General features: G+C 40.8%; 2 protein-coding genes across 6 annotated transcripts in view; one reads left to right on the top strand and one right to left on the bottom strand.

The window, feature by feature from the left end:
* Positions 1-2,870, top strand: part of LOC105481895 (pre-mRNA processing factor 39) — a 34,425-nt gene extending 31,555 nt beyond the window's left edge. For all 5 annotated transcript variants that reach the window (XM_011741684.3, XM_071100230.1, XM_071100228.1 and 2 more), the window contains one exon: positions 170-2,870. In XM_011741684.3, coding sequence (XP_011739986.1) covers positions 170-226 — 57 coding nt within the window. In that variant the 3' untranslated portion in view covers positions 227-2,870. The remainder of the gene's footprint in view (positions 1-169) is intronic.
* LOC105481894 (FKBP prolyl isomerase 3) lies at positions 1,225-20,603 on the bottom strand. Its single transcript, XM_011741683.2, has 7 exons — positions 20,442-20,603; positions 16,845-16,946; positions 15,947-16,054; positions 7,013-7,148; positions 6,138-6,205; positions 3,335-3,432; positions 1,225-1,571 (listed from the first exon to the last, which is right to left on the bottom strand). The coding sequence occupies exons 1-7, from the start codon at positions 20,547-20,549 to the stop codon at positions 1,517-1,519; spliced, it is 675 nt and encodes a 224-aa protein (XP_011739985.2). The 5' UTR covers positions 20,550-20,603; the 3' UTR covers positions 1,225-1,516.
* Between the last annotated feature and the right edge of the window lie 412 nt (positions 20,604-21,015).

Below are 21,015 nucleotides of genomic sequence, written 5' to 3'. Positions count from 1 at the left end.
AAGAAGTTTTTGTTCCAATTGTGTAATACATTCTTTGGTGGTTAAGTACTAGAATTTTTAGCAGTGAACACTTGCTTGTTTTCTTAAACATACCTGCTTTAATTATACTTTTACATATGGAACTCTGCCATAGTTCTAATATACTAACACACTTAATTTTTCCTTTCAGTACAATTATCAGAATCCTTGGAATTACGGACAATATTATCCTCCCCCTCCAACCTGATGGGAAAAATGTAAATTTCAAATGGAGTGTGTGAAAAGTATGAAATTATTATTTTTTTTAATGAGGGATGTAAACAGTATAAGCTTGTTGTATTTGAAAACCTGTCTTCCTTGTTTCTGTGTAACATGATTTGTTTAGTAATAGGGGAAAAATGTCAATTAGTAGCTTACCACAGATACTGATACTGTTTCCTACCATTTATAAAATTTACTTTTTATTGAAGAACTATTTTTTGATTTTTGCATTAAGTGGTCTAGAATTCTTTTGCAATGCATTTGCAACAGAATTTTGTAGCCTTAAGGGGTAGGAAGAAAAACCTGACTGCAAATCATGTCAGTGTAGTACAAAATTCTGACAACACATAAGGGCTGGTTATTAAGGATTTACCTTTTTTTTTTTTTTTAAAAAAAAAAGGACTTTAACCTTTGCTATCAAGGTTTTGTCTGTTTCAGTTATACTTGTGAATTGTGATCTAACGGCAGAAAGGATACATTATTAAAATACTATGCCTTGGAATAGAGATTATAAATGAGAAAATGGAATGTTTGCATCCCTTTAAAAATGAAAATCATATCAAAAGTATGTTGTTTCAGGAGACTTTGTATTTAGAATATTCATGTAAAACTTGTGAACAAGCTTTCATTTTGATCAAACTGATCATCTTCATTTTTGTAATAAAATGGAAGACTCATCCAGTAATCGTTTATGAATTTATTTTGGGGGCATCAATTAATAATATTAACTTTATGTTCATCTTTATTAGTGGCTCATTGGTTTTGAAGTGCACTTTTCCTAAATTGAGGTATTGATCTTCATGCCAAGATTTCTTCCCTTTTAGCATTTTGTTTCCCCTCAAGCCCTATGCTTTGCCTTCTCATTATACAGGCAATCTGTCCAGATAATTTTACTGGCAGTTACTCCCTGGTTTGATGAGGTCCTTAGTTCCAGTTACCTAATCAGAACAATAATATATTAACACCAAACAAATCACAGTCAGATCAAGACAGTGGATAAATTTTTATTGAGCCACTTAGTTTACAACATGAGGTAAAAGGAAAAAGTTCTCCTTGACCAGTATTTTACACAGCTGTAGGAAAGTATTTTAGACTTCAGGGATTCATAAGGGATTACATCTCTCAAAAGCTGGGATCAAGTAAACAAATTTTATTAACTCCTTGAATTTTCCAGTTGACTCTTCCTTTACCATAGTAACAAGTTCTAACGAGTTATGTAAGTTTCTTCAAGGCCAAGTTTTATCATTGTTGCTAATATCCTTAGAGCTGAACTATTTCAGTCAATATCCACTAATTCCACTTCAAAAATGAGTTTTGCATTTGGTGGAATTCTGTTGAAGAAGTCAAGGTACATTTGATAAAAAGTGCCTCTCCCGTACCCCCATAACCTTAGTATAGGATAGGCTGACTAGATAGGCTCACTAGATAAATTGAGCTTGGACTAGGATCCTCCTTACCTGGATGCTTTACAAGTACTCCTAAGTTAGCCACCACTTAATGAAGACTATTAAGTACTCCAAAAAAAAAGGTAATGTCATTCTAGCTGGGAAAACACACACACACACACACACACACTCTCTCTCTTTCTCTCTCTTAAACTTTTTATGAGGTAGTACGTAATATTTACTGTGCATTTTAAGATGCTAAGTTCAAGGCCAGGTATGGTACCTCACACCTGTAATCCCAGCACTTTAGGAGGCGGTGGATCACCTGAGGTCAGGAGTTCATGACCAGCCTGGCCTGGTCATGTAGAAACCCTGTCTCTACTAAAAATACAAAAACTAGCCAGGTGTGGTGGTGCACACCTGTAGTTCCAGCTACTAGGGAGGGTGAGGCAGGAGAATTGCTTGAGCCTGGGAGGCAGAGGTTGCAGCAAGCTGAGATCACGATGCTGCACTCCAGCCTGGGTGACAGAGTGAGACTCTGTCTCAAAAAAAAAAGAAAAATGCTAACTTAACAGTTACATAATTTGTATGTGCATCAGATTGGTCTTGAGATGCTTCTTTACATGGGAGAGGGAGCTGCTGCAGCTGACCATTTGATTTTTTTCCCCCCCGCGACACAGAGCCTTACTCTTTTGCCCAGGCTGGAGTGCAGTGGCATGATCACGGCTCACTGCAATGTCTGCTTCCCAGGTTCAAGCGATTCTCCTGCCTCAGCCTCCAGGGTAGCTGGGATTACAGGCCTGCACCACCACGCCTGGCTAATTTGTGTATTTTTAGTAGAGGCGAGGTTTCACCATGTTGGCCAGGCTGGTCTTGAACTCCTGACCTCACGTGATCTGCCTTCCTTGGCTTCCCAAAGTGCTGGGATTACAGGCATTAGCATGGTGCCCAGCCTGGCCATTTGATTTTGAAAAGCTAAGAGAGCTATTATATTCCCAAATATGTTTATCTGCTAAGACTACAGAAAGCTGCCTTCCAAAGGAATTGTTTTTTCAAACTTAATCTTACGGGTCCAAGAGGAATGGAACCAACAAAAGCCATAAACTACCTTCCCTCTTACCTACTGGATTGGTCTGGTCTTAATGGTCTGGAGTCATTCCTTATTCTTTTTTAAATGTTCATAAACTGGACTTTCAGTGAGTATTGTCATTAGTAGTACTAATAAATGCTTATGCTAACACTGTTGATTCTGTGGTCTCCTTCAGTTCACAACTGGTAATCTCCCACATCTATTCCATTTCTAAGCTTTGAATTTAATTGCCTGAAATTACATTGTACCATAAAATTACCATGAGCCATATTTGCATCCTACTTTGCTGCAGTTTGTACTGGGCATGGTAACTTTTCTTAAACTTAAAAACATTAAGAATTGCTGCTTAAGCTTAAACTTCACAGTTAGGTCTTGAAAGTTAAGAATTTGAATAAGAGAAACAAAAATTATAGCTGAGGTTTGAACTTTATACCAATAGAAAATACTATTGTCTATTGGAGGTGCTGACACATAAGCATCTAAAGATCAGGAAGACTAGTCTGGACAGGATTCTTGATCCAGAAGTTTTGCCTAGACAGCATCTTTCACATCTTCAGGTGATCTACAGGTTTGTTTTTTTTTTTTTTTTAACTTTAATTATGAAGGGAAAAAAGGATACTTGGCATCAGGCTGTCCTTTCTTTCCATAAGCCCATTCTGGTTCAATCTCCAGTCGAGCCTTTTCTCCTTTACTCATAGTCAAGAGGGCTTCATCCCACTGAAGGCAAGAACAAAATAAAAACTAATGGTATTCTGCAAAAAGCACATGTAATACCAGGACAGTAAAGACAAGATTGTATGTTAAACACAGAATCTATTACTAGATTTCACTATATTCTAAGGTAATGTACTTCAGTTGAGTCCCTAAATCTTTGTCTTCCATTTCTTCAATAGAAAAAAATAAGGGTATTTTAAGCAGGGGTTTTTTAATGTGAAAAGAACCTTTTGGGGCTCATGCCTGTAATCCCAGCACTTTGGGAGGCCAAGGTGGGCAGATCACTTGAGGTCAGGAGTTCGAGACCAGCCTGGCTAACATAGTGAAATCCCATGTCTACTAAAAATAAAATAAGCTGGGTGCGGTGGCGGGTGCCTGTAATCCCAGCTACTCGGGAGGCTGAGGCAGGAGAATCACTTGAACCCAGGAGGCGGGGGTTGCAGTAAGCCAGGATTGCGTGACTGCACTCCAGTCTGGGCAAGAGAGGGAGACTCCATCTCAAACAAAAACTTTTTGTAAACTGTAACATGCCATATATTATGAAAATCAGTTTGTTATTAGCACCATCATAAAAACAACCTGCAACGCTTTCACATCACAGGACAAACTTGACTTTATTTTTATTGGAATATAATAGCAAGTACTCACTGTAAAACTGTTTTAAGATTACCAAATTGTAATAGTGGAGTCATGTTGGCACATAAAATACAATTTTTTTCTTTTGAGTTGGAGTTTCGCTCTTGTTGCCCAGGCTGGAGTGCAATGGCGTGATCTTGGCTCACCACAGCCTCTGCCTCCTGGGTTTAAGTGATTCTCCTGCCTCAGCCTCTCTAGTAGCTGGGATTACAGGAATGCCCAGTTAATTTGGGAAATACAATTTTTAAAATGTTACGGCACTTTTGCAAAAGTGCAAAAGGTAAAACTAACTTTTCAAAGAAACAATAAAAGGCTTCTGGGTTGGCCTCCATATTTTCCAAATTTGGATCTTAAAACTAGTTGCCACAAACAGTTAAGTTCACATCACCACAGGGATAATATTCCTAATACTATACGCTCTATTGAAATACAACAATCATATAAAGCTCAAGGGACAAAGTTATGGTGGTCACATTTGGAAAATAAGAATATGGTAGACTAGCCGGACATGGTGGCTCACGCCTATAATCCCAGCACTTTGGGAGGCTGAAGAGGGTGGATCACTTGAGGTCAGGAATCAAGAGCAGCCTGACCAACATGATGAAATCCCGTCTCTGCTAGGAATACAAAATTAGGTGAGAGGTGCATGCCTGTAATCCCAGTTATTCCGGAGGCTGAGAGGCAGGAGAATTGCTTGAACTCATCGAGACAGAGATTGCAGTGAGCTAAGATTGCACCATTGTACTCCAGCCTGGGCAACAAGAGCGAAACTCCATCTCAAAAAACAAACAAACAAACAAAAAACAGTATGGCAGACTAGAAGAAATTTACCAGTATGCAAATAAGTTACAGAAATAGAAAAATAGTCCAATTTGATATATACTTGCTATCAACTTGGTATGGGCAGGTAACAATTTGTTTTTGTTTTTGAGATGGAGTCTCGCTCTGTTGCCCAGGCTGGAGTGCAGTGGCGTGATCTTGGCTTACTACAATCTCCACCTCCCGGGTTCAAGCAATTCTCCTGCCTCAGCCTCCCAAGTAGCTGGGACTACAGGCGAGTGCTACCACGCCCAGATAACTTTTTGTATTTTTAGCAGAGACGGGGTTTCACAGTGTTAGCCAGGATGGTCTCGATCTCCTGACCTCATGATCCGCCCACTTCGGCCTCCCAAATTGCTGTAATTACAGGCTTCAGCCACCATGCCTGGCCGGGGCAGGTAACAATTATAAGTTATGCTCAACTAAACCTTTAGTTTCAAGATATTTTATGTTCTGTATATGATTGTCTGAACCATATCTTAGTTCCTGTAACTGCATTTAAATAGGCATTTCAGTTATTGGTGTCTGATGTTCTGACAATAACAATTTAAAACAAACAATGGGCACAATGGGCAGGCCCTAGCATGATTCATAGAAGGTGACAGTCCATCCTGCTCTTTTATCTTCTTTTGTACACTGTAATGGTCAGTATGGGTCAAGCCTACCTTCCCCTTTTCTCAAAGTTTCTTTCTGTTCTCTCTCACATGTAAGTGTAGGTTAAAGCATGCTTATGTTTGAATGATTTTCTGGTATTGCAGCCTATGTTGTATGAGGAGAAAAGGCTACAGAAACAAACTCTGCTTCTATGAGTACTTCAGTGGAACAGATATTTTACCTTTGCAAATTATATGTAAATGGTACAAACGTCCTGTAAGACGTTTTACAGGAAGCTTAAAGACAAATTTAGAGGGCCAAATGTTCTGACAAAGACTTACTTTATGAAGAAAAATAATAAAATGGGTACACATGGAAGGGACTAACATTTAAGCCCCTGTTGTATTAGGTACTTCCAAGTTATGCTCATTTAATCTTCTAACAACCTTGAGGTAGGCAGTACTGTCCTCATTTTATAGATAGTGAAACTGAGACCCAGACAACTTGTGCAAGATCAGCTAGCAATGATTATACCGAATTTGTCAGACTCCAAAGTCTGTTTCCTTTGTATTATATCCCCAAACCTAATTATTTAAGGCACCATACCAGAAGCAGCATGTGCCAGAATATCTACTGATTCACTGGCATTCTTTACTTACTCCTCTGATAACTTTGCCTACTCCGACCTTAAAACTTAAAGGCTTGGCATTTTTCTTCTTCTTTGCACCTGTAAAACAGATTTTCCTTATAATTAATGATATACTCTAATTTATTATTAAGAAATTTCCATTGGAAATTATTAAATTCCAATGCAAAAATATAATGGTTTGATTTCAGAATTACAATACTGTATTTTAAAAGAAAGAAAAATTTACAAAGTCAGATCATCCATCAGTAAAATTCTGGCTATAAAAATAATTACATTCTTAACAAAGGGTAGAAGGGCAGGACCTATACTTATATCACAAAACAGCATACTATCCTGCCTTTTCTATTCAAATACTAATGCCTTACTTTTGGACATTAACTAGGTTTAGACTGAGATTCCTTATCTTTTGCTTTCCAATGAACAAGAGGTCTTTAGCCAGCCAATAATCAGTGAACTGAAGACCTCTTCCAAGTAGATCTTAGGGGGAAGTATGTCTGGATAAAAGTAGGTGACAGTCAGGAAAAAGGTACTGCTAACTACTCATCTGTCTGCCACCCAAGTATTTCGAATCTCTTTTTTTTTTGAGACGGAGTCTTGCTCTGTTGCCCAGGCTGGACTGCAGTGGCCGGATCTCAGCTAACTGCAAGCTCCGCCTCCCGGGTTTACGCCATTCTCCTGCCTCAGCCTCCCGAGCAGCTGGGGCTACAGGCGCCCGCCACCTCGCCTGGCTAGATTTTTGTATTTTTTAGTAGAGACGGGGTTTCACCGTGTTAGCCAGGATGGTCTCGGCCTCCCAAAGTGCTGGGATTACAGGCTTGAGCCACCGCGCCCGGCCGTATTTCGAATCTCTTTAAGCCAAAATCGTAAGATTACATTTAGACTTACTTGTTTGAATATTAGTATCAAAAACAGTCCCATCTTGTAGTGTTCCTGTATACCAGCAATGAACAACATCTCCCTTTTTGGGAAAGTTGGTTTTATCTCCCTTTTTCAGAACAGATTTAGTATATTTTGGTGGACCCTAAAAACAAAACACAACACACACACACACAGTTATTAATTTGTGTACTTTAAAAGAATGACAAACAATAGCCAACAATGACCAAAGTCAGTTTAAAGAGTTTGATGGATTTGGTAATAAACAAAACACTCAGTATCTAATTTCAGGGCTGTGACGTGACTATTAGTAACTTACAATTCTATAATTTCAAATAACTTCCAGCTTCTTTGGAAGCCTCAATTCTTCTAATAAGATTCTGTTAATTACTCACCAAACCATAACATGATTTCAGTTATTTCCTAAAGTTAAAAAAAATTACTATTTAATTCCTATGAAATCATAAGGCATTAAAATAAGGGATGGTGACTTCCTCCCACAAAGATTTGAACTGTTTTAGCAGCAATAATTGATATTACTAGGTGTTTTTATTATATCCAATTAGAATGAATACAGTGATATTGCCTCTGACCCTGATTTGGAAAATAAATTCACACAATGGATGACATTACCTAAAGAAATAACAGGCATATTTCCTAGAACAAAGTAGGATTATCAGGGTCTTCTAAAAAAAAGGTTACAGATTAATCTGATCAATAGTAATTCATATATGAGAGGAAAGCAGACAGAGGAACTGTCAAGAATCTTAGGGAGTTAATTAAAAAAAAGAGGTGTACCAAATTTAAAAGTATCCTCCTTACCTGGTATCTATTTGGTTTCTAAATTCAGACCAAATTCAGAGGGATCTGCATTATCCAAATCTGTATTTAGTTTCTAAATTTCATAAAATAAATAACAAAGGTGTGGGTGGATATCAAATATTTCAAATCTATTAGTTCCTGAGTTTGAAAAGCAAGATAAAGTGTTTTCTTTATTCCTGGCCTATTTCTTTTTTTTTTTTTCTTTTTTTTTTTTTTTTTTGAGATGGAGTCTCCCTCTCGCCAGGCTGGAGTGCAACGGTGTGATCTCGGCTCACTGCAACAACCTCTGCCTCCTGGGTTCAAGTGATTCTCCTGCCTCAGCTTCCCGAGTACCTGGGACTACAGGCTCCTGCCACCATGCCCCACTCATTTTTTGTATTTTTAGTAGAGACACGGTTTCACCATGTTGGCCAGGATGTTCTCAAACCTCGTGATCCGCCCGCCTCGGCCTCCCAAAGTGTTGGGATTACAAGTGTGAGCCACAACGCCTGGCCTATTCCTGATCTATTTCTAATTGGTCAAGGTATGCAAATTTTTATTCGCTTTCATTTCCCTAGCTGAAGGTTTTATCCTTTTCCAAAACTTGTGAGTAAAAATATCTGTGCTGGGTGCAGTGGCTCACACCTGTAATCTCAGCACTTTGGGAGGCCAAGGTGGGTGGATCACTCGAGGTCAGGAGTTTGAGATCAGCCTGGCCAACATGGTAAAACCCCATCTGTATTAAAAAATTAGGTGGGTGGGGTGGCGTGTGCCTGTAATCCCAGCTACTCGGGATTACTCAGAGGCAGGAGGATCACTTGAACCCAGGAGGCGGAGGTTGCAGTGAGCCGAGATAGCACCACTGGGCCACAGAGCGAGACTCCATCTTAAAAAAAAAAAAGTCTGATCTCCTTGCAAATAGTCTACCTCTTGGACAAAAGATTCTCTCCCTGACCAAACCCTAGCTAGGATCCTCTGAGCCCTCTTCTCCACAAGGCCTCAACCTTGCACTATAAAGAAAACAAACACAAGTTTCAAATAGCTCAATGCCTTATTCCTAGGAGGACCTGATCTCTCCTTAAAGTGCCTGCCCAAGAAAACTTAAGGCTGCCAAAAAAATTTACTGTTTGTTCCAGCCAACGCCTGAAGATGAAGATATGACCCTGTCTCTAAGTCTCTATGGGAGCCTAACTTTGATAAGCACCAGTTGGCAAACTCAGATAGGTTTCTTATGGACCGACCCCCACTTCCTACTTTTTGTAATTTTTCACTTCCCTAACTCTGCTTAAATCCCTCCCTACTCCCTCATTCTTTTTTTTTTTTTTTTTGAGACGGAGTCTCGCTCTGTCTCCTAGGCTGGAGTGCAGTGGCGCCATCTCGGCTCACTGCAAGCTCCACCTCCCGGGTTCACGCCATTCTCCTGCCTCAGCCTCCCAAAGTAGCTGGCACTACAGGCGCCCGGCTAATTTTTATTTGTATTTTTAGTAGAGATGGAGTTTCACTGTGTTAGCCAGGATGGTCTCGATCTCCTGACCTTGTGATCCGCCCGCCTCAGCCTCCCAGTGCTGGGATTACAAGGTGAGCCACAGGGCCCGGCCCCTTCATTCTTTTAAAAGGCCCAGTTACCTCTCCACAAATCAGACAGGAGTTCAGCTCTTTCCCCTACTGTCAGTAGGCTGAATAAAATCTGTTTTCACCACTTTAATGTCCAATTGTATTTATCACTAACAACTTCAGTCAGTCCTCTACTCAACTGCTAGAGTGATGTTAACAATTACTGCTTATAGTTTTGTGTCCAAAGGCCTAAACCATGCAGGATCTTAATCTATCCCTCCCTAAAGCTCCAGAATTCTATCAGCCTTTGAACTCTTGTCTCTTCCATGACCTTCTCAGTAGAGCAGGTGCACATGGCATATAAATCTTTCAATCCGCCGGGTGCAGTGACTCACACCTGTAAACCCAGCACTTTGGGAGGCCCATGAGGGTTGATCACCTGAGGTCAAGAGTTCAAGACCAGTCTGGCCAACATGGTGAAACCCCAATTTCTACTAAAAATACAAAAATTCACTGGGCATGGTGGCAGGCGCCTGTAATCCCAGCTACTTAGGGGGCTGAAGCAGGAGAATCGCTTGAATCCAGGAGGCAGAGGATGCAGTGAGCCAAAATTGTGCTACTGAATTCTAGCCTGGGCAACAAGAGTAAAACTCTGTCAAAGAAAAAAAAAAAAAAAGGAAATATTTCTATATATATATATATATATACATTTTTTTTTTTTTTTTTTTTTTTTTTTTTAAAGACGGAGTCTCGCTCTGTCACCGGGGCTGGAGCGCAGTGGCCGGATCTCAGCTCACTGCAAGCTCCGCCTACCCGGTTTACGCCATTCTCCTGCCTCAGCCTCCTGTGTAGCTGGGACTACAGGCGCCCGCCATCTCGCCTGGCTAGTTTTTTGTATTTTTTTAGTAGAGACGGGGTTTCACCGTGTTCGCCAGGATGGTCTCGATCTCCTAACCTTGTGATCCGCCCGTCTCGGCCTCCCAAAGTGCTGGGATTACAGGCTTGAGCCACCGCGCCCGGCCTATATTTTTTCCTTTTTTAAGAGACAAAGTTTCAGTGTTGTGAGGCTGGAGTGATCATTCCACTGCAAAATAATGAGATATTTTACATTGGTGCAATCACGGCTCACTTAAAGGCTCAAGCAATCCACCTGCCTCAGCCTCCCAAAATGCTGGATTACAGGCGAGAGCCACTGTGCCTGCTTAATAATATTTCAAAAGTATAAAAACATTACTGTCTGTAAGGGAGCAATGAAAGGGAGAATGGCATGAAATAAGGCTAGCAAAATATGTAGGACATGCTAGAATCTGGGTTTTTATCTTTAGGACATTAGCCAATTAAGAGTTTTATTTTATTTTTTTATTTTTTATTTATTTTTTTTTTGAGACGGAGTCTCGCTCTGTCGCCCAGCCCAGGCTGGAGCGCAGTGGCCGGATCTCAGCTCACTGCAAGCTCCGCCTCCCGGGTTCACGCCATTCTCCTGCCTCAGCCTCCCGAGTAGCTGGGACTACAGGCGCCCACAACCGCGCCCGGCTAATTTTTTGTAATTTTTAGTAGAGACGGGGTTTCACCGTGGTCTCGATCTCCTGACCTTGTGATCCGCCCGCCTCGGCCTCCCAAGTGCTGGGATTACAGGCGTGAGCCACCGCGCCCGGCCAAGAGTTTTAAATAGAGAAGTTACAGAATCAGATATTTATTTATTTATTTATTTATTTATTTATTTATTTATTTATTTCTGAGACCGAGTCTCACTCTGTTGCCCAGGCTGGAATGCAGTGGCATGATCTCGGCTCACTGTAACCTCTGTCTCCCAAGTTCAAGCAATTTTCCTGCCTCAGCCTCCCGAGCAGCTGGGACTACAGCCTTGAGCCACCACACTTGGCTAATTTTTGTATTTTTAGTACAGATGGGGTTTCACCATGCTGGCCAGGCTGGTCTCGAACTCCTGACCTCAGGTGATCTGCCTGCCTCAGCCTTCCAAAGTGTTGGGATTACAGGTGTGAGCCACAGTGCCCAGCCAGATTTGTGTTTTAATCACTGTGACTGAAATATAAAGAACGACTTGGGAAGCAAAAGTAGAAGTGGAGAGACTTGTTAGGAAAAAAACTATTATAGTAGTTTAGGTTTAGACCAGGGTGCTAACAGTGAGGATGACAAAACGTGAATGGCTTTGGGATATATTTTGGAGGCAGAATCACCAGAAGTTGGTAATGACTACATATGAAGTTGTTATCAAAGATGAAGTTATCAAATTTTTCGTTTGAGTACTTTTATACTAACTTCTAATTGCTAAGTGTGAGTTTCTTCGCAACTTATATTTTCTCTCCTGTACAATGCTCATTCATACCTTGAAAATTTTCCTCCACGCTATTTAATATATAATAGACAATAAATACATTGACAGTGACTGATTTAAAGTTCCCTAAGAGCTATTAGACAACAGTCTTTATATTAAAATACAGGTAGAAATAAATAATACAGATACAATGTGCTTTGGAATGTATGCTGTTATGCATGTATACAGCAAAGTCTCACATGGTAAAAATCCAGAGGAAGCAATGAGCCCAGGAGCTGGGTCTTAAAGGGAGCACAGAACTGACAAATAGGGAAGTAAAAGAACACTGTAAGGAAGAAATAAAATATGGAGGTAGGAAAGGGCATGATTTAGTAGACAATGAGCAGATATTTGTGGTCAAAGAAAAAAAAATTTTTTTTCTGAGACAAGGTCTTACTCTGCTGCCTAGGCTTAATGCAGTGGTACAATCTTGTCTCACTGCAATCTCTGGCTCCCAAGCTCAAAGGATCCTCCCTGCTCAGCCTCCTGAGTATTTGGGACTACAGGCACACCCCACCATGCTTGGCTACTTTTTTTGGTAGAGACAGATTTCGCCATGTTGCCCAGGCTGGTCTTGAGCTCCTGGGCTCAAGTGATCCACCTTCCTCAGCCTCCCAAAGTGCTGGGATAATAGACGTGAGCCGCTGCACCTGGCCAAGAATATGTCCATACAGGCTGGGCGCGGTGGCTCACACCTGTAATCCCAGCACTTTGGGAGGCCGAGGTGGGTGGATCACGAGGTCAGGAGTTCGAGAATAGCCTGACCAACACGGTGAAACCCCGTCTCTACGACAAATACAAAAATTAACCAGGCGTGGTGGCGTGCGCCTGTAATCCCAGCTACTCAGGAGGCTAAGGCAGGAGAATTGCTTGAACCTGGGAGGTGGAGGTTGCAGTGAGCCGAGATCACACCACTGCATTCCAGCCTAGGCGACAGACTGTCTCAAAAAAAAAAAAAAAGAATACGTCTATAGAAACATGGAATATGGAGCTTAGCAGCGGCCACATTTTGGAAGGCTTTGAATGCCAAGAATAAGAAATTTGGATATATATTGAAGACCAGTGGTGACCAATAACAATGGGAGTCACAAATGTAATTTTAAGTTGCTAGTAGCTGCACTTAAAAATGTAAAAAGAAAGATGAAGTATGTCTATGCCAGGCAGTGGTATGCCTGTAGTCCCAGTTATTCTGAGTATTCTGAGGCAGGAGGATTGCTGGAGCCCAAGAGTTCGAGTCCAGCCTGGGCAACACAGCATGACCCTGTCTTTTTTTTTTTTTTGAGACTGAGTCTCGCTCTGTTGCCCAGGCTGGGGTGCCATGGCATGATCTCAGCTCACTGCAACCTCCGCCTCCTGGGTTCAAGTTATTCTCCTGCCTCAGTCTCCCAAGTAGCTGGAATTACAGGTGCACGCCATCATGCCCAGCTAATTTTTGTATTTTTAGTAGAGACGGGGTTTCACCATGTTGGTCTCAAACTCCTGACCTCAAGTGATCTGCCCCCCTTAGCCTCCCAAAGTGCTGGGATTACAGGCACGAGCCACTGTACCTGACTGACCCTGTCTTTTTTTTTTTTTTTTGAGACAGAATTTCACTCTTGTTGCCCAGGCTGGAGTACAATGGCGCGATCTCGGCTCACCACAACCTCCGCCTCCCGGGTTCAGGCAATTCTCCCACCTCAGCTTCCCGAGTAGCTGGGAATTACAGGTGCATGCCACCACACCTGGCTAATTTTTTGTATTTTTAGTAGAGACAGGGTTTAACCATGTTGTCCAGGCTGGTCTCGAACTCCCAACCTCAGGTGATCTGCCCGCCTCGACCTCCCAAAGTGCTGGGATTACAGGCGCGAGCCACCACGCCCGGCCTCCCAACCGACCCTGTCTTAGAAAAATAAAATACAAATTTTTAAAATGAAAAACTGTCTTATTTAAACTAAAACATCCCAAATACCATCATTTCAATAAGTAATCAATATAAAAAATACTGAGATATTTTACAATCTTTTTTTAAAAAAAGAAACGTCTAAATCACACCTTTGAAACTGAGTACATATTTTACTCTTAAAGCACATTTCAGTTCAAAGTAGCTAAAGCACTCTGTAGCCACATATGGTTAGTAACTATCATACTGAACCGGACAATTCTAGACAGCACTCAATTACTGAATATATTCTTCAGCAGGGTGTGGTTTGGAAAAGTATTGTTTTAGAAATATTATTAGAATACCCATTTTGTTGCTGACTGGATAAAGAGAAGGGAGGCAAGAAATGAACAATGTTTTTAACATTCCAGGTATGAGGCCTTGCTTTGAATGCTTGAAAATGGAAAAGGAATGAACATTTAAAATAAAAGGAAGATGTTTGAGAGCATTAGTCTTGAAGGAGACATGAGAAAGAAAAAGGAATGAAAAATTCAGAGAAATTTTAAGCTCAGAAGAAGGGAATGGCAATGGCTAGACATTCACATTTTGGCAATATAGAACACAAGAGTATGTAATGAGAAGGGAGGCCAGGCACAGTGGCTCACACCTGTAATCTCAACACTTTGGAAGGCCGAGGTGGGCGGATAACCTGAGGTCAGGAGTTCAAGACCAGCCCAGCCAACATGGAGAAACCCCATCTCTATTAAAAATACAAAACTCAGTTGGGTGTGGTGGTGCCTGCCTGGAGTCCCAGCTACTGGGGAGGCTGAGGCAGGAGAATCACTTGAACCCAGGAGGTGGAGGTTGCTGTGAACCAAGATGGCACCTCTGCACTCCAGCCTGTGCGACAGAGTGAGACTTTGTCTTAAAGACAAAAAACAAAAACAAAAACAGAGAAAGGAGTAAGAAGAGACTGAGAATTTGTGAGAAAATGTCAAATACATTATGTGAGCAATGAGCAATGTGATGGAGAATTGGGCAAAGGATAGTATAAATGTTGAGTAGCAATGAAACTAGAAAACATGCTTGGCTAATATTAAGCATGAATTTATACCAGGCTCAAAAGGTTTTATGATTATGTGTGTATAATGCCTGCTCTCCAGTCCCAAAGCATAAAGACAGAGAGTAAACAATGAGGGTTAGCAAGGAAATGGACAAGAGGCTTTTGAATCTAGGATGCTAGGAAAACAGTCACAGTATGTAATAGGGCTTAGGCTGGCCAGTTAAATGAAGAGATTTTAAATAAAATGATATAGTTTAGGACCCTCATAAGCTCTCTCTAGATTGTCTCTAGCTCTTATGAACTTACCTTTTAATTTATTTATAACTTCTTAACTCCTTAATGAAATACTATATGTCTCCTAAAACTATCCTTATTCAAATTTCCTGGATGGTAAACTATGTTGCCAGTTGCTTCTGAAATCCTTAAATAATAATTGCTCCATTTACCTTAGTAGCTACTCAATAGATATAATATTTATCAAATGTTAATTGTGATAAACTTTAAAATTGCTTTATGTGCACATATACCTATAAACATTAATTTCTGCTTTTTAGCCAATAGGAAAAGATCATGCAAAATTAACTAGCTTTAATCAAATAAACATCTATAATTGTATAACTGAATTTATACTTTCCACAAATACCCAAAAGCCACACTGTCATCAATAGCCTCACCTCTTTACAAGAACTAAATATAGATTATTATCACTGATACTAAGACTGCTGGCAATGAGTGAGCTTATATAGTAAGGTATTATCAGAAATTACAAGATTATAACCAATTCAGCTCTGCTAAGTCAGTTCTTAGTAGCTGATCTTAGCTCTACTAAGGCTGTCAATTTGCAGGAATGAATTAATCTGGTTCTTCAAACCTTTGTACCAAAATATAAAACCTGACTCGGGAAAACTGAGACAGATGAACCCACATCCTGCAGCCAAGCCTGGATTACTTCTATTGCCAGGGACACCATGTACATTAGAAAAAGCTAAAAATAATCAAAGAAAATGTATGTCATTTAGTCCAAGTTGGCCATAGAATCAAGGCCTTAAAATAGCTTTGAAAGCTCAGAAGGTCTGGACAGATGTGGAGGCAATATTAAATACAGTATCAGAAGTGTTTCAAAGGATAGGCTAATAACTGTAAAGTACTAGTTCTTAGGATTATTTCTGTCTCAGTACACCTAAGGGAAACGGCACACTACACTAAGTGTTTGGCTCACTGAAAGTGGTCATACTCAACCACCTTTCACTATGAGAAACTAGTGCAAATAATAAAGAAACAATACAATTTCTAGAATCCACATGATAAAATAAAAAACTACTATATACAGACCTCATCCAGGGTCTCTTCAGACTTGGTTTCTTTGGGTTTATCTTCATTAAGCTTCACATTTTTTACTTGCTCAGACACTTTACTTATACTTTCAGTACCCTTAAAACGCTGTAAGGAAAATGTTTTAACATCATACTCAGGACAGGCTAAAACCAAGGAGCAACATCAAGATTTTCAGCCTCTCAATTAAATGAACATCTGCATAATAAATACAGGTTGTATAACACAATTGTGAATAAATGGTCTAAGGAAACAAAGAGCAAAGAAATAATTTTGTTCATAATTTATTTTTAAACAATAAATTATTACCCTCAAACCAGCTTACAATATAAATTCTGAAATAAGAACCATGACCTTAGAAAGGCCAACGCATACCCAGAGATATAAACACTATTCAATAACTCCTAAAGATTTTTTTCCTGTGGAAGATATTCATTTCATAGTAAACAAATATGGGAGAATGTCTTAAAATTTATTTTTGTAAAGGCTCAGCCTAAATCTAAACCAGACTTTAAATTCATTAGTGAAATGGAAACTTATTTTCTGTATAACATTTAATATATAAAATAAAATGACAAAATACATTTAATATACACCATATGCTAAAGTAATATGGTAATACTACTGATCTAATGAATTTATAACTTCAGTGGCCTTAAGAATTTGTTGTCTCAATTTAAGCCACAAAATCTAGACCCTTTGAAAATACTGAAACATTCTGCCATACTGCAGATTAGCCTTGCTAGATTTGACAGCCTGACCACTTACGATAATAGTTCAGAAAAATTACAGGTAGAAAAGCTCTAACACATTCAGCAAATAAATGCATTTTAAACATCTTTTTTGGAAATAAAATTTCAAAAGTGATGTTCTGTGAACAGAATCTAACAATACTCACCTTAGTTTCAAAAAGATGGTTATAGGCTGTAACCAAGTGGTCCTTGTTAGCTGTCTTGGCCACATTTTTAATGTTTCCTAATAATTTATGTTCTGCAAGAAACTATAAGGAAAAAAGCTGGGTAATCACGATAACTTCTCCGGAGTAAGAAGTGTCTAACATTAGAAAACGACCCTTTTATGTTAGCAGTTGTGTTTTCAATACTACTAGTATTGAAGAAGAAATAAACCCTATAGTTTATACTCTACTTCATTATAAAAAAATGTAAGATAGATTTTTTAAAAATTGGGTATTTATAAGAATTCATCACAAGACTGGAACTGCAGTGTTATGTACTGAACACAGTGGTTCATCCTAACCTTTTTCCTGTCAACACTCACGAAAAATAACATTTATACAGCAAGTATACTGTGGTGACTTGAGTCAGTTGCTCACTGCAGGAGGATACTTGGATGCAGTCCTTGAGAGTCTCCAGCCAGGTTGGGCATAGCTATCCTGAGGCATCTGTAACCCATCCCTAGCAGACTAGGAAGAGTCACTGTTACACACGCATGTAACATAGGTATGTTGAGATTGCTATGCTTAACGTTATATATATAATTGCTAAGTGTATTGGCTGTGGAGTCATATTATTGAGGTTTAAATCCTAGCTGACTGGGCTGGGCACGGTGGCTCATGCCTGTAATCCCAGCATTTTGGGAGGCTGAAGCAGGCAGATCACCTGAGGTCAGGAGTTTTGAGACCAGCCTGGCCAACGGGACAAAACCCCATCTCTACTAAAAATACAAAAATTAGCCGGTCATGGTGGCACATGCCCGTAGTCCCAGCTCAGGAGGCTGAAGCAGGAGAATTGCTTGAACCTGGGAGGTGAAGGCTGCAGTGAGCCGAGATTGCACCATGGCACTCCAGCTTAGGTGACAGAGCAAGACTCTGTCTCCAAAAAAAAAAAAGAAAAAAAAAATCCTAGCTGTCTGACACTAGACAAGGGACTAAGCTTGTCTGAAGACTCAGCCTCCATATCTGTAGTGGAAGATTAATAACAGCGTCTACGTCAAAGAGTTGATATAAGGATAAAGTGCAAAAATCTATTTAATGCATTTAGCATAGAGCCTGTCACACAGTAAGAACTTAATAAATATTGGAATTATGATTAATACTGTATTTAATAACTCAAGGTAACAGCGGAATTCCTTCTCTCTCAAATATAAGACTGCTAAGATGGCAGAGGGACACTAAAACACTACTGCTGAAATAGCAAGTCACAATATATCTTTATCTCAAAATCATGTAATTGTGAGGATTTCCATAACTTCTTTGTTTCCTTATTTTATTCTGCTTCTTTTTCTGCCTTGTGGTCCTTGCCTAATTCCTAATTTTGTTACCTTCTCAAAGTTGTCCTTTGGCATCTTCTAAGCTTTTGAGAAAACAGTTAACATTATTAGCAGTCAACAGCTAACACTATCACTATTGTTTTTTTTTTTTCTTTTGGTTTTTCTTTCAAAGATATGTTCTAAATAACAGCTGATGGGGAAAGGAGACAAAGTTGATTAAACGGAAGTAATCAGTTACCTTTAGCACGCTGGTGTTTTCTTGTTAAAAGATTCCAGAAAATACCCAAAGCATAAAAGCATAAACATCTCTTTGATATCTTATGATTAATAAAATAATTATTGTCAAGTATAGGTCTAAGTGTTAATGATCACTGGAGATTATTATTATTATTTTTTGAGACAGAGTGTAGCTCTGTCGCCCAGGCTGGAGTGCAGTGGTCCAATCTCGGCTCACTGCAACCTCCACCTCTTGGGGTGAAACGATTCTCCTGCCTCAGCCTCCCGAATAGCTGGGATTAGAGATGCCCGCCACCAGGCCCAGCTAATTTTTTTTGTATTTTTAGTGGAAATTAGGTTTCACCACGTTGGCCAGGCTGGTCTTGAATGCCTGGCCTCATATGATTTGCCCGCTTTGGCCTCCGAAAGTGCTAGGATTACAGGAACCAGCCACCATGCCCGGCCGAGACTATGCATTTAAAAGATTAATATCATTTTGATAATCCAAGTCTGTTAAAATTGTTCCATGTGGCCCAGTTTTACATACGATTTCACATGGCATGATTTGTTTCATAAGAATATGATGGATGAAGTACATGACTGAGGTATTATTAAATGTTAATATGTCTATTCTGAAATACGAATTGGCTTAAGAGAAAATAGTTCCATTAAAATGGGGTAAGATTCCCGACGCCTGTTCTTTCTTTTTCACCCTTGTACCTCCAAACATTGAGAATAGTTCTTGTTACAGATGTTGTATTAACATCTGCTAAACTAATCTAAGATGCAGATGCCAGGATAATGATTCAGGAAGAAGGAACTGAAGTTGGAGAGTTCTTTATCTCCCCGTCATGACGGCCGCCCAAAATGAAAATAAAATATAAGCTTCTCAAAATAACCCAGAAACAGTGGCTCAGGCCTGTAATCTCAGCACTTTGGGAGGCCGGGGCGGGCGGATCACGAGGTCAGGAGATCGAGACCTTCCTGACTAACACGGTGAAACCCCGTCTCTATTAAAAATACAAAAAATTAACCTGGAGTGGTGACACGCGCCTGTAGTGCCAGCTCCTCGGGAGGCAGAGGCAGGAGAATGGTTTGAATCCGGGAGGCGGAGGTTGCAGTGAGCCGAGATCGGGACACTGCACTCCAGCCGAGGCGACAGAGACTCCGTCTCAAACAAACAAAAAACCCAGAAACAAATTTTCTAAATGAAAAGTTTATAATTTTTAAAACTGTATAGAAAACACAAGCAGGCTGCCGCTTGTAAGAGAATGCTGCGTGCACAACTATTCCAGCAATTTAAGAGATGCCCGAATGATCTTAATTTCCAAAGGAAAAACAAGCGTGACAAAAATAACTTGACTATAGACGGATGGTTAAGATGGAGACTATGCTGACAAATGGAGAGCGTACAGTATAAAGAATTCCAAATAAATTTCTTAGTCTGTTTATAACAATGACAGACCACCGCACAAGAGACATGTGAATGTAGCTCCCTTAAAGTATAAAGGCGAAAAGGTCATTTAAAGGGTCGATATGTTAAAACAAAACTTTAGCCACAACCTACGGATTTTTAAAAAATCACACGCATTAATGTTCTGTGTCTAGTAAATTGTTAAGAAAAGCAAGTTGGATACACCGTTCCCACAGAAATCTTCACGTCCCTTCCCATTTCCCTAGTAGCCGGCGCCCCACTCCCAGGAGTCTCATCCACACCACTATTCCTCGGCCTCCCCGCCCTTGCCCCCAGTATCTTCGGGTTCCTATTTTTCTGGCCTCCACCCCCACTCAAGGATCCCAATGAGGTCCTAACTCTACAATTGCAGCCTGTGGGCTCCAAGAGATAAAGCTGCTCCCCTGCCCCAGCAGGGCACGCCCGAGGGGCGGGAGCAAGGCCCAAAGCACACCCTGGGCCGCTCCGGCCTTCCCGGCCACCGGCCGCGGGAAGACGAGGGCGGGGGCACAGAGGAATACGGAATGTATGGGCATCTCCAGGGGGGTGAGGCGTCCCTCAGCCGCACCAGCCCGGCCGCCCCTACGCCTCCGGTACCGAATCTGAACCGTGTTCCTGCAGAAACTTGATAATGTCCTTCTTGGGCAGCTGCTCACTGCGCAGCTGCTCCACGGTCCACGCCCGCTGTGGAACAGCCGCCGCCATCTTCCCCCGCTGCCTCCGCTTTACTGAGCCAGCCCGCCGCAGTTCGGCATCGCCCCGCCCCCTAGGGCGGGGCATGACCACTCACGGAGGTCGAGGGGCGGGCCACTGCGCTAGCAGTCGGGATTGGGGCTTGTTTTTGAGTGACGTCAAGGATGTGCTATGAGGGTTTCTTTGTTCAGTCCAGGTTAAAAAACCTCCCGCGGTCGTCTCTGCAGTAGGCTGACTTGAAGACCGCTAGCGATCTTCGATTCTGAGTTAGACCCCCTGTGAAGAGACCTCTGAGGGTAGCGACATTTATCAACCATTACCCACATGTATTACCTACGGCAGCTATGCCTTTAAAGTTCAGTCTATAACCTGTTAAAAGAAAACAGCATTCAGGCTCCTTACTTCGTTTTATCTAGTTCTAGCCTAAAAATTCACACCTAAACTGCTTCAGTCCTTGTCGATCCGAAAATCCATATCC

This window comes from Macaca nemestrina, chromosome 7, assembly GCF_043159975.1.
Source record: "Macaca nemestrina isolate mMacNem1 chromosome 7, mMacNem.hap1, whole genome shotgun sequence".
In the NCBI taxonomy this organism is placed as follows: Eukaryota; Metazoa; Chordata; class Mammalia; order Primates; family Cercopithecidae; genus Macaca; species Macaca nemestrina.
Note: the sequence above shows the minus strand (reverse complement) of the source record. Positions and strands in the feature narration are given on the sequence as shown.